Source organism: Panthera leo, chromosome C1 (assembly GCF_018350215.1).
Source record: "Panthera leo isolate Ple1 chromosome C1, P.leo_Ple1_pat1.1, whole genome shotgun sequence".
In the NCBI taxonomy this organism is placed as follows: domain Eukaryota; kingdom Metazoa; phylum Chordata; class Mammalia; order Carnivora; family Felidae; genus Panthera; species Panthera leo.
Genome location: NC_056686.1, coordinates 24,891,156 through 24,909,846, shown reverse-complemented (window position 1 = coordinate 24,909,846; position 18,691 = coordinate 24,891,156). Strand labels below are relative to the sequence as shown.

General features: G+C 45.8%; 1 protein-coding gene across 4 annotated transcripts in view; it reads right to left on the bottom strand.

Annotated features, from left to right (window-relative positions):
- AZIN2 (antizyme inhibitor 2) overlaps window positions 1-18,691 on the bottom strand; it is a 32,455-nt gene that overhangs the window by 7,727 nt on the left and 6,037 nt on the right. For all 4 annotated transcript variants that reach the window (XM_042951112.1, XM_042951115.1, XM_042951113.1 and 1 more), the window contains 5 exons: window positions 13,573-13,745; window positions 12,475-12,603; window positions 11,492-11,657; window positions 9,496-9,658; window positions 8,184-8,296 (listed from right to left, as the gene is read on the bottom strand). In XM_042951112.1, coding sequence (XP_042807046.1) covers window positions 8,184-8,296; window positions 9,496-9,658; window positions 11,492-11,657; window positions 12,475-12,603; window positions 13,573-13,745 — 744 coding nt within the window. The remainder of the gene's footprint in view (window positions 1-8,183; window positions 8,297-9,495; window positions 9,659-11,491; window positions 11,658-12,474; window positions 12,604-13,572; window positions 13,746-18,691) is intronic.

Below are 18,691 nucleotides of genomic sequence, written 5' to 3'. Positions count from 1 at the left end.
TATACCCTCACCAACTTTAGATATTGTCATGCTTTGTTTTTTTCTAATCTAGTCAGTAGAAAATGGTGTCTCCTCATTTGTATTTCCTTGATTACCAAGGAGGTAGAGCACTTTTTCATTTTCTATTTGGATTTCCTCTTCTGGGAAATGCCTGTTAAAGTCTTTTTGCCTTATTTCTGTTGCTTTCTATTTTGTATTGCTTTTCTTATTTTCTTAAGATTCTTACATAAGAATCCTCCATATATTCTGTCTACTAATCCCTTATCAGTTTATATATGTGTTTCCATATTTTCTTACAGTGTGTGATTCCCTCTTTCCTTTTGCTAACAGATGAACAGAAGCTCTTCATTTTAGTGTAGACAAACATCAGTTTCTTCCTTTTTGGTTTTTAAGAGATTTTTCACTGTTCTTCCTCGTTTCAAGGTCAGACAGATATTCTCCTATATTGATATCTGGGATTTATATTCACATGTGCTGTGAGATAGGGATTCAATTTCATTTTTTGCATGTGGACAATCAGGTGTCCCAGCATCATATATTAAACAATCCCCAGTGATCTTCTTTGCAAGCCCTATCAAAAATCAAGTTTCTAGAGTCTAAAGTCTAAAATTAATCAATATCTTCCTCTCAGTTAAAAACCCTAGAACACCAACTTGGTCACTTTACCTCCCTACTTACATTCTCATGTTGTCCAGTGTTCTATTTGATCTTATTTGTGGCAGAGGCTGCTAATTGCCTACCCCAGCAATTCCAACCCTCAGTTTTTGCTAGGAACATGACCACCTAGAATAAAGACCATATTTGCTAACTTTCCTTGCAGGTAGTTAGGGCCATGGGACTAACATCTTAGCCCCATGGCTATGTACTTGTAAAACACAAGTGTTATGTGGCTACTTTTAGGAAGTTTCCTTAAAAGACAACTGGCACATCGGCTTTACTTCGTCTTCTTTCCTGTAAGGGCTGGCACTTCATTTTGTATCTACCAAGATGAGGACAACACCTAGAAATAGGTACAAGTAGAAGCAATATGGTTCCATATGACTCTAAAACCACTATACCAGTTCAGGATTGCCTGTGTCTAGACATCTACATGAGCAAAATAAGCCTCAGTATTTCATTCAAGTCATGTAAGTTGGGATCTACTCACAGCTGAACCTAATCACACCTGAAACCTATTTTTAACCCCACAAATTAACTGTTATTGTTGGGGTGGTGGTGACAGTCAATGATCCTTTGGATATACCCAAATATTTAGCTATCTTTGGTCACCATTCCTTCTTGCAACTCAGACCATCCATCTGGAATCATTTTCCATATGCCTGAAGTATATTCTTTAGAACTTCTGTTTGTGAAGGTATGTCTCTCAGTATTTGCTTTGTCTGAAAATGCCTACATTCCATACTCATTCTTGAAAAGCAATTTTGCTGGATACAAAATTCTAGGTTGATACATTAAGGCTGCTACTCCAGGATCTCCTCCTTCCATTGTTATGGGAGAAAAATAAGCTGTAAGTCTGTCATTATTCTACAGGTAGTCTTCTATCTGTCTCAATTCTCTCACTAGTTTTAAGATCTTCTCTTTGTCCATAGTATTCAGTTTCACTAATGTTTGGGATTTGTTTGGATTTCCTAAATCTGAAGATAGGTCTTACTCTCTCCCAGTCTATTGACTCTCTGCCAGTTATTAACTTTTTATCTCTCAGCCCCCAATCCACCCTTCTTTGCCTTGCTTTGTGGTACTGGAGCTGAACGCTATAGACTTTCCTTATTTGCCAGGTAGCTCTAAGTTAGGCTTTGTCAACAGAGGTTGCTGGCAAGATCGGGAAGAAAAGACTTTTCCTCTTTTAGTATGCTGTTTTTCTTTGTGGCCCCCTATGGCTCAGCATATGAGGGTCTGGTAGTTCTTACCTCAGTGGCCTTCACAGTTCAACCTTGGCCCACACCCTCCAGCAAGTTTCCTCTCCACTCAGCAGCAGGCTGCCCCTATGAGTCAGTTGTGGTGGGCACCCTCTGACAAGTTTCTTTGTCACTGGCAGGCTGCATGTCTCTGTGACAGTCACAGCCTTTCTTCAAAGGTTTCAACCTCAGCTTTGGAAGGGGGAGCCCTCCTCTGAGTTGCTTCCTTCTTCACTCTCTCTTACCAGTGGTTGTAACTGCTTTTGACCCTTTTAGTAATTAACCATATATAAATGTTGACAATTCTTTATATTAAAATTTCCCTGTTCAAATTACTGGTGTGGTTTCTGTGTCCTCATGCAATCTCTTCCTGAAACTATGATTATAGTTCAGACATTATGCCTTCTCACTCTATCTGCCACTTCCTGTGCCTTTCTTATTTTCTGTCTCCATGTCTTTGTGCTACATTGGCATAATTTCTTTCGCTCTGTCTTCCCATTCTCTAATCCTCTCTTCAACTGTCTCTAATAGCTTTGCTTACTCTGTGCACTATTACAATTTTCATACTTTTCATTTTTAGAAGTTCTATTTAATCCTTTTTAAATCTGTTAGATAATATTTTTATATTTGCTTATTCTTTGGTGTAATTTTCAGTTTCTTATTTCTTTAAACATTGTAAATATTTTGTTTTATCTTTAACATATGATAATTCTAATACATGAAATAATTGCAGGACTGATTCTGCTGTCTGTGACTTCTGCTGGCTTTCCTTCAGGGTGACCTATTTCTTTGTGTTTTGTGATTTTTTTAATGTGAGCTCATGTACTTTGGCACTTGTGAGAATTCTTAGAAGCCTAGGCTGAATATTTCTACTGCAGAGAGAAGTTGTGTTTGCTTCTGCAAGATAAAATAAATTCTAGCCTTGAGGTTTATCAGACAACACATCAGACAATATGAATTTGGGCAACAAAGCCAGGAAAAGGCTGGCTTATGGCTGTAAATTCTTAATTCTGTGCCCTCTTCCAACCACTACCAAGGTCAAAAAGACATGTTGTTGCTGTTGTTGTTGTTGTTGTTGTTTGCTGGCCTCCTCTGTGGGACACGTGTTTTCTGGTTTACCCTTACACTAATGATGATGTACTTTTGAGGGGTCCACAGCTTTATGTGAGGGATCCTATCAGATTCCCCATCCTGACTGAGTCCCTAGGAACCCATGCAGCTATCAAAACTGAAGATCAATGCTACAAGGATTCAGCATACACTCCCAGAGAGAAACCAGTTTCAGAGTTAGGTTTTCTCTCTAGGTTAATTAACTCATTTGACTCATATTTGAATAGTCACTATTTTATGTGCTTGGGACACAATGGCAAACAAAATAGACAAAGTCCTTGTCCTATGGGGTTTACAGTCTAGCAGGAGGGAGGCAAACAACAAAATAAAGAAGTAAATTATATAGTATATTGGGAGATAATAAATGATATGAAATAAAAGAAAGAACAGAGCGGGGGAGGGGCAGGTTGCAGTTTTATATAAAGCGTAAGGTCTCACTGAGAAGATGACCTTTGGGCAAAGATGGAAAGGAGGTAAAAGAGTGAGCCCATGTGGTACTTAGAAGAAAGGTGATCCAGGCAGAAGAGCAGGTGCAAAGGTGCTAAGGCAGGAATGTGCCTGGGGGAGTTTGAGGAACTGCAAGGAGGCTGCGGTCACTGCAATGGGATGAGCAAGACCAGAGAGTGGTGAGGGAGGGGATCAGAGAAGAGACAGGGCAGGTCACAGAGGGCCTTAGAAGCCCCTGGAGGACTTTGGCTTTAATCTGAAGTGGCATGGGAACCAGAGTAGGGTTTTAGGCAGTTTTAATAAAACCAGACATGATTTGACTTACGTTTTTAAAGGATCTCTCTGGTTATTGGGTGGAGACTAGACTGGCTTTCACTCTAAGTGGAGATGCCTGCTTTGATTTAATTTTGACCTCTGAAGGATCCCCTGCTTTCTTGTAAGTCAGGATCCCGTTTTCTTTGTTGTCAGTGGGGCGGCTGTTGAGAGTATCTAGACTACCACGTTGCTGGAAATAGAAGGCACCCTACTGGTTTTCTAAACACAGTACAAAGCTATTGTCAAAACACTACGGAATAGGCTGAACAAGGAAAAAAATTATCAAAAGGTCAGGATAAAGACAAGACATAGTTGAAAAAATAAAATAAAACTAGTGTATAGTATGGCAAAGAGTAATTTTAAAAAAGCATTAGGAATCATTACTTAAGGATTTTTAAGATAAAAACTAACCAGATCCACACTTGACAAATGCTATTGCAATACACTCAAGACAGAGTCCTGCTTTTTTAACCATAAAACACTAGAATAAAATACAATGGCAAGTAAGAAAGCCCAATCTTGTCAACAGAGAGAGGGTCTTCAGGTAGAGTGGAGTGACTGAAGCTTGTACCCTGAATTCTGGTTCCCAAGATTCTTATAAAACTTCTGTGGTACTTACCTCATCTGGGCCCCTCTCCACACCCAACTATAGCTTGTATTTATAAAGTGCCAATTCACATTTATTAAGTCGTATCTTTAACCCTAAATATATGTCATTTTAGACCACTCAATGAATGCTTAAAATGTTTATACATTAAAAGTCCACCTGGGGCACCTGGGTGGCTCAGTCATTTAAGGTCCGACCCTTGATTTTGGCTCAGGTCATGATTGCACAGTTTGTGAGACCAAGCCCCAAACTGGGCTCTGTGCTGACAGCTAGAGCCTGCCTGGGATTCTCTCTCTCCCTCTCTCTCTACCCCTACCCCGTTCTCTCTCTCTCTCTCTCTCTCTCCCTCTCTCAAAATAAATAAACTTAAAAAAAAAATAAAAATAGAACTATGGTGAGATCCAGCAATCCTACTTCTGGGTATTTATCCAAAAGAATTTAAATCAGGGTCTTTACGAGGTATTAGCTCTCATGTTTACTGCAGCACTATTAACAACTGCCAAGACCTAAATGTCCGTTGACAGACGAATGAATTAAAAAATGCTGTATATACATATATCCAATGGAATATTATCGGCCTTATAAAAGAAGGAAATCCTGCAATATACAACAACGTGAATGAACGTTAAGGATGTTATGTCAACTGAAATAGTCACAGAAGGACAGATACTGCACGACTGCATTTATACGAGGTATCTAATAGTCAAACTCATGGAAACAAAGAATAGAAACATGGTTGCCAGGGGTGATGGGAGGGGAAATGGGAAGTTGGTAATCAATGGACATAAAATTTCAGCTCTGAAAAATGGACAAATTCTAGAGACCTGCTGTGCCTATAGATAATAGGACTGTATTATACACTTAAACGTCTGTTACAAGATGTTTATGTTAAGTGTTCTTACTACAATAGAAAAAAAACTACATTAAAAAAAAGAAAAACCTATATGAAAAAATGGTAACACATGAGTCAACACATGGGTACTTTGCATGAGAAGAGACAAAGGAATGAGGTGGCAAAATGTTAAGAATGCTTATTACACTAAAAAGAAAGTAATACACTTTGTATTATACTACAGAGACACGTTCTCCCGTGAAACATTTTTACCCCAAAACTGATTGGGAATCTAATGAAACCATTCAATCTAACGACCTAGTATCAAAGAAAAAGGCACAGCATAACGTATTCAATAGCAGTGAAGGGATCCAGAGAATTCACCAATCAGGAAAATCCAGAATGCAGGAAATTTTAGGACCAGTTTTAGTCAGTTTCATCAACAAATAAAGAATTAAAAAAAAAATGTTGGTGAGACTAATAGGTAGTAGAGAGACAATTCAACCAAATATAGTATGTGAACCTTTTTTGGCTGCTGATTTCAGCACATCAACTAGAAAACCCATCTATGAGGCAAGATGATAGGGGATACTATGGAATTGTTCATTTCTAATTTGATAATGATATTATGATTTTTCTAAAGTCTTTTCCTTTAAAAATAAAAAAAAATTTAATGTTTATTTATTTTTGAAAGGAAGAGACAGAGACAGAGTGCAAGCAGGAGAGGGGCAGAGAGAGAGGGAGGCACAGAATCCGCAGCAGGCTCCAGGCTCCCAGCTCCCAGCACAGAGCCCGACACAGGGCTTGAACCCACAAACCGCAAGATAATGACCTGAGCCGAAGTTGGACACTTAACTGACGAGCCACCCAGGGTGCCCCAAAAGTCTTTTCCTTTTAAAGATATATACTAAAATATTTTTTTAAAAAGTCCAATAATACTTGTTCTGTAGTTTTCTGTACTTTTCTCATGACACTGTTGTGGCCTAGGTACTAATCACACACACACACCCCTACCCAGCAGAATTGTATTTCCAAAGCATAGACCTTTTTTTCTCACCTACTATTCTGTGCAGGCCTCAGCATAGTGCTTTGCATACTGAGAGTACTCAAATATTTATTAAATTCTTAATTTTTTTTCATGTCTTTTATTTTGAGAGAAAGAGAAAGTGTGTTTGTGTGCGTGTGTGTGTGCGCATGCACCTTCAAGTTGGGGAGGAGCAGAGGGGGTGGGGAGGAGACAGAATCCCAAGCAGGCTCCACACCATCAACACAAAACCTGTTGTGGGGCTCGAACCTATGAACCATGACCTAATGCTGATCATGACCATGATCATGACCTGAGCTGAAATCAAGGGTAAGATGCTTAACAGACTAAGCCACCCAGGCGCCCCTTATTTAATTTTTAAAAAGAAAGAAAGCAAGCAAACAAAAAAGGGCCAAGTAGGCTCCAATGATGATAAGTATACTTTGAACCAAGATTTATGTTGAATATAACTTTCTGTACATGAGGTCCAAACACAAAGTCCTGGGGAACAAAGAGCAGGGATGCAAAGCTGCCATCCTGACTAGTGAAGGGGATCTTCCTTGGGGAAGAAGGTACAGAAACCCCAGCCAGCCTGGGTCCCTCTGACACACTCCCAACACAATTGTAGCTAACTTATTATGTGTGCTGTCATCTGTCTCCACCACCAGACTGGGGCCCGACCCCGCATCTGGTCACATGGCTGGACCTGGTAAGTGGTTGACAGCCCAAAGGAAGAAACTTCAACATCATCCAGAGGAGAAACAGGACAGACCACAAAGAGGGTCAGTAACATCGTGGGGCCTGAGACGGCAACACCAACTGGAGATTAATCAAAACAGAGACTCTGGATGGGGGGTGTGGTAGTGGGCTGGGCCCACTCGTTCATCTGAGGAGCTGAAGGGAACAGGGAGTGGATCAGGGACTGCATGGACCAGAAAGAGGTGCACTGGAAGGCGGAGGGGGTCTAAGGGAGACAGGAACTGAGAAGCAGCTGCCACCCTCCTGTATGACGTGGGGCATGGCTGGCCGAGGCCAGCCTGGTTCTTTCTCAGTGCAGAAGGATGTGGGAAACCACAAGAATGCAGGCAGGGCTAGTGCATCACAGTGGAAAAGTGAATTCCTGAGCACATCAGGGAGGCTTACTCAGACTAGCCGGAGGAAACCACATTTAACAACCCAGCTACAGAATGAGGATGCAATCAAGTTGTGGCCTGGGCACCTGGAGGTAGGAGGGCTCCTTCTGCCTGTGATAGACGCGGGGCAGGAAGAGCTACAAAGAGGAGCTGACACCTGAGTGGGTCTTGAAAAACTAGACAGGATGGAAAGAGAGAGCAAAACAAAAACACCCTGAGCACTCATGATGGTCTAGGTGCTGGTTAGGCACTTGAGTTCCCTTCCAGAAAAGGGGCTACATAGACAAAAATACAACGGTGTGCCTGATTGTCTTCCCCCTCTTTGTCCATTCCTATTCCCTTGTTAACCTAGAAAAACCCATTAAAGACGAACTGTTTCTTTTTACTTCTAGAAATTCACTCCAGGGCTTGATCAGAGATGGATGTCAAGATATACTTGCGGTGCTCAAAAACAGGAAACCAAACCACTAGGGTTAGATGAGTTAAAATAATACGTAGTCTTCAAAAAGCATGTTGTCAATGATTAGCTAATGGTATGGAAAGAGCTATACCCCATATTGAGTGGGAAAAAAAGCAGTTACAAAACAATACAATCCAACTTTATTTTTTTAAATATAATACAGTTTTTAAAGACTGAAAAATCTAATGTTCAAAACGTCTATCTCTACGTGGTAGGATTATGGATGATAATCTCCTTCATCCCACTGTCTTCTATAATGAATGTTTCACTTTTTGAAAATTAAATAAAAACACCCCCAAAATGTTATTTAAACACACACACACACACAACTGAAAACAGGCCCACGTGGGGTAGGCTCACCTTCTGTAGGATGGGGGTAGGGCAGGTGTTGTCAAACAAGACTGAGTTGAAGATTCCATACACGCCCTCACCGAGGTGGTACACGATGGTCTTGGGGGTGGAACCGCTTTCCTCTGTGGGGAGGGGAGGGGTCAGGGGAAGTACAAGCAGCAGTGTGAGGGGGGCTGGGGCTGGGGAACTGGCACAATGGTAGGCTCAGCAAGGATGATAGGTAACTGAAGCAAAAAGGTTGCCCCTTCCTCAACTATGGGGTGGGTCCTGCCTCCTCCTATGACATGAGGTTCATGTTGTGCACACTCACGCTTGCAGCTGAGCAACCCTGCCCAGGACTTACTTCCTGCCTGCATCTGAGCCCCTGGATGCCCAGCAAAGGCAAAAGAGCAGCCCAGCCAAACTCAATACCCCAAGATGTTAAGCCACTTGCCCCACACACGATGGGGCAAGTGCATGAGCTGAAATGAGAAACCAGGTCTCCTGGCTGGATTAGATACGGCAATCACCCAGATTTATAAAGGAAGCCAGAAGAATGTCGTCTCTACACACATACACACACAGGTACACGCACACACAGAAAACCTTCTACCTGGAGCCCACCACCCTGCCAAATGGATTCTCAGGGGAAGACACACAGACCTCAGCTCTCTTGCCTGGGGTCCTAGAGCAGAAGACAAAACCCCAAGATCAGAGTCCCTGACCCCACTCACTCAAGAGGCTGATGGGAGAATTGATCTATCTGAAAAGGCAAAAATGAGTGCTGATGTTGCAGTGTGGGCAGAAAACCATGAGTCAGTCCAGCCTGCACTTGAATCCAGGCACTGCCCCTTACCAGCTGTGTGACTTTGGGCTAGTGACTCGACCTCTCTATGCCTATGTTCTGTCATCTATAACTAGACTTAGACAAATATAAGTTGTTATTAATTATTTTCATTATGTTATGAGAATCAGTAGGATGAGTAAGAGTCTGTACTTTGGAGAGGAGACAGACATGAGGTCGAATGCAGGCTTTACTTTTTCCTATTAAGCAATTCACTTGTATTCTCTTTGGCTCTCAATTTTCTCATCTGTACAATGGGTTAGTAAAGTATCTATTCTCCCTGAGGTTGTTTTGATCTCAATCTTCACAAGATATAAACATGCATAGGAAGAAACAATAATAAGTATCTTGGAGGTAAGAAAGGACTTGGTTGTAAGTTTCCCTAAAGCAAGGATCCATCCTTCAAATTCCCCATTCCCTAAAACCAGACCTTGCTCGGCCAGCCACTGTCCCTAGCTTGAGGAAAAAATGGGGCTGTGCTGCCCACCTGGCACCTACCCTCCCTGCCAGGCTGGTCCAAAAGAACCTCCTTCTTGGCGATGATGCTGACTGCCAAGGTGAAGGCCGAAGTCACGTAGTAGCGCCCCAGCTCCGCAAGGATGTCCACACCACATCCCTCTGGGAAGTACAGGTCCAAGGCTGAGTTGATCACAGAACAAATCTGGTGGTAGGGGGATGGGAGACAATTACATATTTGAAATGTGGGGTTTACATACTAAGGACTTGCTATAGCTCCAAGTGTATTTCTTTTTTTTTTTTAACAACTTTTTCTCTTTTTTTTTAAGTTTATTTATTTTGAGAGATAGAGAACGAGCAGAGGAGGGGCAGAGAGAGACAGAATGAAAATCCCAAGCAGGCTCCATGCTGTCAGTGCAGAGACCAACACAGGGCTCAATCCCACAAACCCTAAGATCATGACCTGAGACAAAATCAAGAGTCAGACACTTAACTGACTGAACCATCCAGGCACCCTTCCAAGTCTATTTCTTGAAAGCTTCTTTGATTTCAGAAAGAAGGACTTGGCAGCTGCTAAGTTCCCAGCTGGGGACTACAGACAATTGGCCAAGAAGGTAGGAGGCAGAGAGAGCTGGGTCAAGACTCTTATACTCATGTAAGTCAACTTCCTCAACGCCTACATTATGGGAGGAGGTAGTCTCAGATTCCAGAAGCCCTGATATGGAACTTTCTTTTATAAATGACCAATCTGGGGGCGCCTGGGTGGCACAGTCGGTTAAGCGTCCGACTTCAGCCAGGTCACGATCTCGCGGTCCGTGAGTTCGAGCCCCGCGTCAGGCTCTGGGCTGATGGCTCGGAGCCTGGAGCCTGTTTCGGATTCTGTGTCTCCCTCTCTCTCTGCCCCTCCCCCGTTCATGCTCTGTCTCTCTCTGTCCCAAAAATAAATAAAAAACGTTGAAAAAAAAAATTTATAAATGACCAATCTGTTAAAAGACATGTTTTTTTTTTTTCACAGAAAATAAAGAGAAGAAAAAAGATCAAAACCACCCTTAATTCTATCATGCAGATTGTTAATCATTGTTAACATTTTGGAGTAGTCCCTTTCTTTTTTTTCTCTTTGATACAAATGCCATTTTTATTATAAACATAATAGGGCTATATAAATATATATATATATATATATATATATATATATATATATATATATATATATATATATTTATAACCTTTTACTCAACAGATTCTGTGAATGACCTCAGTGGGTAAGTCATACAAACGTTTCATAATTTAACCAATTCCCGAGTGTTAGATGGACCAGGAAAGTCCACTGGACTTCTGTTATGAACACCGCAACAATGCTCATCTTTGAAGCTCTTTGTGTCCATCAGGGGTTATTTTCTTAGGGTCAGTCCCTGGATGTGGATATTCCAGGACCAGGCTCTTACTAAGGAGAACGACCCCTAGTGGTTAGAGTGGGGATTGCGGCGACACATTTTTTCTTGATTTCATCTTGAGAGGAGTACACAGAAGGTGGGCTTTTCCTTTTCCCGCCCTCCCCTTTCATTTCTCATCAGCTCACCCAAGGGAGAACAGAGCGTACCAGGCCCTCAAAGAGTTTTAGGACTTAGCAAATAACACTGGTTAAGCTTCAAATTTGTGCATGGGCTAGAGACAGGCAGAGCTGGGACTCAGAAAGTGACATAACCTCCAAGAACCTCAGTTTGCTCAGCTGTAACACAGGGCTAATAATAAGATAGTTCAGGGGCTCCTAGGTGGCTCAGTAGGTTAAGCATCAGACTTTGCATTGACAGCGAAGAACCTGCTTAGGATTCTCTGTCTCCCTCTCTCTCTCTGACCCTTCCCCACTCACGTGCTTGCTCTTTCTCTTTCTCTCTCTCAATAAATAAACATTTAAAAAAAGATAATCCAGGTAAGGCACCAAGCACAGTATGCAGCACATAGGACCCACTCACAGTGCCCAGTACACACCCCCCACCCCCCACAGAGCCCAGTACCACACTTCTGACCCCAGGATTACCTCTTCGAATCTCACTTTGGCCCCCTCCAATCCAGGGAAGCCACCACCAAGGTCCAGGATGTGCATCCTGTGGCCCAGCTCACTGCCCATTTCAAACACAAGCCGGGCGTCTGCGATGGACTGAGTGTAGGCCTGAAGGTCAGGACAGCCAGTGCCAACGTGAAAACTGAGGAGGGAGGAAGAGACTTGGCTTACGTGCAGGGCCCCAGGTGCCACCAGCTCAGCCCCAGCCAGGAGCAACCTTGGACAGGCACATTGGACACTGTGCCCATTCTACAGATGTAGGGACTGAGGGTCTCAAAGGTTAAATGCATTTCCAAGGGTCTTGTGGAAGTAAGGAGTGGACAAGAGACCAGATCTAAGGTCCGCTGGTATTTGGTGTCCCTCCCATCCCTTTGTGCTGCCACTGGGGCTGAGCCTTCTGGGATGAGGACCAGGGCCCTACCGTCAGCCAGGTCTGTATGTACCTGTCAGCGGTGTAGCCTGCCTGTGCTTTCGTTTCCCCATCTATAAAGTGGGGATAAGATCCCACAGGGCTGTGGGATAATGTACCTGAAGCATTTAGCACAGTGCCTGGCATATCCTAAGCACAGGATCAATGAAAACTATACTGTTAGGCCTTTATTATGACTTCTTCCATATCCCTGCAAGAAAAGAGGCAGAGCAAAGATGTGGCTGCATAACCTTTGGCCTACAGGCTGGTCTAACTCCTGCAAAGACAGGTCTCTCCGGGAACCTCCAAGGACAAGACCTTGTGGGGACCATGGGGTTGAGTCAGCGGGACACTCCAAACCTTCTTTCCAAAGAGAGGAAAGTCTCCGATAGCAGGACTCTAGGCCTGTGGCCTGAGGACTCTGTGCCTCTGATGGCAGGACTCGATGGCCTCCTTTGGAGGCCCTGAGGGGGCTCTTGTACAGAGTTGATTAATTCCTGGGAAAGGGGCAGCAGGCCTGGCAGGGGTGGTGGGGCCTCCAGGTACTCACCTCACACCCACCACCTCCATGTGGCTCCTCTTGGCATTTTCAAGCAGGTGTCTGCAGGATTTCAGCGACGCCCCAAACTTGAAGCTCAGGCGGCTCGGGGAGTCCTCAGCAGCGATGTGTAGAACCATCCTGAGGAGACAGGTACCTCTGCCGGGTGGACCCCACCTCCCCCTACCCCAGCCACGTCCTCTCCGAGAAAAGGAGTGTAAACTCAGAGCTGCCCGCCCCGCAGGTCCCTGACCCCTTCATGTCCCTGCACTGCCGGTCAGCCTCCAGGGCCTGTCAAGTCCATTCTCTGAACGTCCCTGGGCCCATCCCTAGGCCCCTGCCCTGGTCCCGACCTCCTCAGTCCTCTCCAGAAGCTCCGCCTCTTCAACCAGCCTCCACACCAGCCGGACTTTTCCAACTTTTCTTGCATGAGAGGCACCACTTTTTAAACACAGTCTTACTGAGAACCCCAATATCATTTAAAACAGACAAAATGATGATTTAAATCATCCCGAGGAGGCCCTCCCTGGAATCCCCAGGGTTTCAAGTGACCACGTGCAAGCCACAGCCCGAGCAGAATGTCCAGCCCTGACCCCTGCCAGAGCCCATTTGCACCAGGCCCCTGCCCTGTGACCGTGTTGACCAACATTCACTGTTGCCCTCGCCCCGCACACATGGTATGTTCCAGCCACACCAAATTCCTGCTCATGTCTCAAACGCCCCCTGCTGTTTCCGACCTCCATGCGTTCCTTGCTTCAGCAGTTCACTCTGATGCACTGTCTGTGCGCCCTCCTAGTTCTTTTCACCCCTCAGGTGCACCTCAAATGCCACCTCCTTGGCGCAGCTTTCCTGACCACCCCCTGTTGCTCTCGGCCCGCGACTTTGACCTCCATAATACCGTGGGCTTTGCTCTGCTCGGGCTGTAATGGTTACTCTTGCCTTTGTCCTCGTCAGGCCCTGGCATGCTGGGTCCAGTCCAGGAGTGCCCGCCCCAGCCTCCCGTGAGTGTGGCCGGGTCCAGGGCAGGGTCCTCTGCTCCACCACTACCCCGCCCATGCCCGCTGTCCTCACACTCGGCCCAGCCCCCCACGTGAGCGGTCCTCGGCTTACTTGGCACTGGGGTGGCTCTTTACCACCTTTGCCAGCTCCAGCTCGTTGTCAAAGCTCAGCAGCCGGACCCCATGCTTGGCAGCATACTTGATCTGTGCAATTTGCTTACAGGGGTTGGCGTAGATGATCTTACCGGCGGGGATGCCAATACGCTGGACCAACTCCATCTCTGCCTGTGGGGTCCCAAAGGTGAAGGTGAGGAGGCTCAGGGCCCACCGGGCCCACAGAAGCCGAGAAGCACAAACGAGGGGCAAAGTCATAGCTACGCATGGGGACGTCCATAAGAAGGGGGCCTCATTTTCACACAACAGAGACATGAAAATCGGGACTCACGCTGGTTCACCATTGTCGGACAGGCAAGGCTGCCACAGCCAGCCACGCAGGTAGCACACTGTGCAGTTGAGGGGGGGGGACGTCCCATCCGCAGAGGATACATATGGTAGATTTATATATTTGTTACAACTTCCCGGCAGTAAAGCCTCTCATCCTGACAAAATCAGTGTATTCATCACAACAACTGTCTTAAGGGATATATTTCCTAATTCACACAAAGACATGACATGGAGTCATAACGGCCCTGACAGTAGGCATGTGACACATTTTCCTGACAGATTTAACGTTTAAAGAATATCCCTTGATGTGGTGGAGAGTTCACCGAACCAAGTCATCCCACATCCAAAGTCCTGCTGTGCGCGTACCACTGTGCCGGGGGACCCTGGCAAGCCCCTGTCCCCGAGGGGCCTCGTCTTCCTCACCTTTACGGAACACCGTTCCACGAGATTGCTGCATTCATGGTACAGACAGTGATGATGATGAGAGCAGCCATCGTCACTGAGCGCCCACCACAAGCAGGCACCGAATGCGATGTTAGTAAACCTTTTCTGTAAAGGGCCAGTGAGCAAATGGTTTAGGCCGCGTGGGCCATGTAGGTTGTGTGACAACTACTCAAGCCGCCAGAGAGAGTGCATAAGTAAACGAGCGTGGATGTGACCCAGTCAAGCATCACAAGATCAGGCGGTGGCCTGGATGTGGTAACCATCCATGGTTTGCCAACCCTTGCTTTGGATTAACTATCTTATTTACCCCTTAGAATAACCCCATCATCAGAGGGGCACTGGATCCACTCTATAGAGAAAGAAACTAGTACTCAGAGAGGCTATGCAGCAACAAGGAGGCAGGGCCAGCTTTCAAACTCAAGTCTGACTCTCCATGATTAAGGGAAGGAAGTCAAGAGGAAGCCAGTTCTGAAATGCTATAGCAGGCACAGGGCCGTTTTTAGCCACTCTGAGTTTTTGATAAGACTCAAAGGGCGCCTGGGTGGCTCAGTCGGCTAAGCGTCTGACTTCAGCTCAGGTCATGATCTCACAGTTCATGGGTTCAAGCCCCGCATTGGGCTCCATGCTGGCAGCTCAGAGCCTGGAGCCTGCTACAGATTCTGTGTCTCCCTCTCTCTCTCTGCCCCTCCCCTGCTCATTCTCTGTCTCTCTCTGTCCCTCAAACATAAAAGTTAAAAAAAAAAAAATTATAATAAGACTCTAATGTAAATTTAGCAACTTTTCAGCACGAGGTACTACTGTGAGTTATCCCATGTGATGCCAGTAACTGTCCTATGAAGTATTTATTGGCCACATTTTACAGAGGACAAAATCGAGTTCAGAGGACTCCACCTGCCTGCAGAAACACAGGTAGTAAGGAGCAAAGTGGGACAGGGCTGGCGTTGCAGCCGTCACAGCTTGCTTTCAAAGACCCTGAGTCTGAGTGGACATGAAAACGTGTTTTTGCTCCCAGCTTCACCACATGAGGTAAGAGAAGAAGCAATGGTAGCAATTTGGGACTTGGGATTTAGCTTCGATTATACTTAAACAGTATATACTTAGATATATATACTTATACTTAAACAGTAACTACTGTTACTCATTGAAGGATTACCATATGCCAGTCATTGCATTAAATATTTTATATACATGGGGCATCTGGGTGGCTCAATCGGTTGAGCATCTGACTTCAGCTCAGGTCATGATCTTGTGGTTCACGAGTTCTAGCCCCGCATTGGGCTCTATGCTGACAGCTCAGACCCTGGAGGCTGCTTTCGGATTCATTGTCTCCCTCTCTCTCTGTCCCTCCCCTCCTCATGTCCTGTCACTCTCTCTCTCTCTCTCTCTCTCTCTCAAAAATAAATAAAAACATTAAAAAATATATTTTATATACATTTTCATTTAATCCTCATAGTAATCTTATGAGACAGGAAACAGAGGACAGAGGCTCAGAGAGGTTAAGTGACTTGTCCAAAGTCTCACAGCTTTCGAGTGGCAAAGCTGACAGGACTGCCAGACTTTAGCCTACACCAGTTCCTAGCCACAGTACTTGTAATGGAAAATTCAACCTCAATACTGAGTTGACCAGTGTTTCCTGACTATCTATTAACATGCCAGCCTCTATGACTGGTGCTAAAGAAAACAAGTGGTGAGTAAAATAAAGTCTCTGACCCTGTGAAGCTTTCAGGTTGGGGAAAGTGGGATGGTGAGACCCAGGTGTGAGGAGTGAAGGACAGCTTTTCTGAGGGTCAGAAAATTAAGCTGAGCTCCACAGGAGGTCATATCCAGGGGGAAAAGGAAGGAAAGAATGTTTCTGGTAGAGGAGACAGCCCGTGCAGATGTCCTGAGGCAGAATGTGCTCGGCCTAGTCAAGGAAGAGAGAGCGCTGGGGGGGCCTGGGCAGGGGGAGCGCAGTGGGGGAAGATAAGGCTGCAGGGGGGTGGGCTGATGTGGATTTATATTTTACCCTGCGAGTCACGGGAATCCGTTTGAAGGGTTTCACGAGGGGAAACGACATGGTCAGATTTGCATTTTAAATGCAAGGTTTAAATGCGTATCACTCTGGCTACCATGTGAACTCAGGGCTCAGGAAGGGCCGAGAGGATTCTGGAGGGACCGGTCACCATTGCCCTGGGTGAGGTAACAGATGGGGGAGTTGTGCTCTGGAGGCAGGGCTGGCAAGCGTGGTGGTGGATTGCAATGTGGGCATGTCTGACTCCACGCCCTGCAGGCCGAGGGGCCCTTCTCGAAGGGGGAGATCATGAGCGCATTTGAACACCCGGGTTCCGGGCACCCTGTGGTATCAAGTCAGCTGCTGGATAGAAGGTCTGGGCTGGAGATCAAAATGCGGGAGGTGGTGGCACATTGATGGTATTCAGGGCCGTGGAAGGAGATGAAATTCCATAAGAGGAAGGAGAGTTTACAAGAGAAAGGGAGCCTGAGACAGAATCCAGAGGAATCTCCCATTTTGAGAGCAGGAAGTCAGCACCTGGGACCTATGGAGAGGGAAGGAGAAAGAATGCGTCCAGAAGAGGGGGAACGATACACAGATTATAACATCACTCCCATCACAGCAAACCTTGCCTCGCAATTCATGTCTGTACAGGAGAAGGGTGTCGGGTGTCAGAGGCGCCCCGTGCGAGGTGGGGCAGGTGCGGAGCTGTGTCCCCCATCAGTTGATTTGCTGCTGAAGGCTTTACAACTGGGAGCATAGGTGACTGTTGAGTTTTTTTAAAAAGAATGTCACAAATGAGGAATTGCTATTTAGTGGGCATAAAGTTCCAGTCCTGCAAGATGAATTAAGTCCTAGAGATCTGTAGAACTCTGCCTATATAGTTAAGAATACTATATTGTACCCTTGAAGATTGGCTAAGAGGGTAGATCTCACATTAAGTGTTATTATCACAAAAACAAACAGTCACTGTGCTGAATGCTGTTGAGAATCAGGCTAATAAGAGGACCTGTGTCCCCGACAAGGTCTAAATGCATCAACATGGACAGATTGCCAACACCTGCTGAGTTTAAAGCTATTGAGACACAGTACCCACCACATAAATATCTTTTATATTTTGTATATTTTCTATGGATCATATTTGTAAGTATTTTTTAAGTACCACATACCCACCAAACTCAAACTCATAATGGTGATTATCTCTGGAGACATAAAGCCAATGGCCTATGTGTGTGTGTAAGTGAATCAACGGGTGATTTGAATAATTCAAAGTGAATGTTGAAAATAAAGTGCTTACTGGATCCTGGAGATCTCTGGGGACGTTGGTAAGAGGAGATTCCTCAGAGTAGTGACAGTGGCAGTGGGGAAGCAGTGGCTCAGATGCAGGTGCTGAAGCAAAGAGCCAGGTGCACGCAGACAGGCGAGTGTAGACAACTCTGTTTGGCCGTCAAGTGGGAGCATGGGACCGGGCAGGGGGGTGGTATGGAGTCCCGGGAAGGCTTTTTAAGATGGGAGGATGCTGATAGAGACTGCAAGAGAAGGCAGGATGGGGGCAGGGGAAGTGACAGAAGGTCCTTGAGAAGGTGGGTGGGTGGACTGTAGCCCCACGCGAGGCATGGCCTGTGCCCTTGACCTGTCTGTGGCATAACTGTACACCCGGCCCTTGCTCACACCCGGCCCTCCGTCAACCCTCCCTCAACGTTGGCCAAGGCGTGGAGCTGTCAGGCGTAGCCACTAGTGATGTCCCACCAGAAGAGGGCAGCCTTGGCCTTTCAAGAAAAGCTGTGCATCCCAGAGCCACCTCTCAGTGAATGTACCCAAAGGCTAGTGATCTTCCCGCCTGCGGGGAGGGGCCTTGGCCTCTCCCAGCCCACTCGTTAGCTAAAGCAATGGTCACCAGCTGGGGCCCAGCTCTGCCATCCTCTCCCCAAGGACAATGGAAAGATGCAGTGAGAGAGCCGGAGACCACCCCCCTGCCACTGGCCCTACTCAAGCGGCCACTTGCCAGTGAGTCCCTCACCCTCTGTGCCTCCTTTCCCGTATGTTAAATGCTTCCTCACAGAATCAGGGTAATAATAATTACCTCACAGGGTTGTTGCGATAATAAAATGAGATCACCTACAGAAAACGCTCAGCAAAGTGCCTGGCCCGACAGAAGCACTCAGCAACGGTACATGCTTTTAATGTCCCTGTGGACTTCAGGATCCTTCTGAGCCCTAACACCCCACAACTCTGCTCTTTGTGGAGACCGGCCCTGAGCCAGAGGGCCAAGCACAGTGTACCACCTCTGGGTTTCCAGATGCACAGGAGGTCCTTGACCCTAGACTGAGAAGGCTGGAAAAGGATCCCCTTC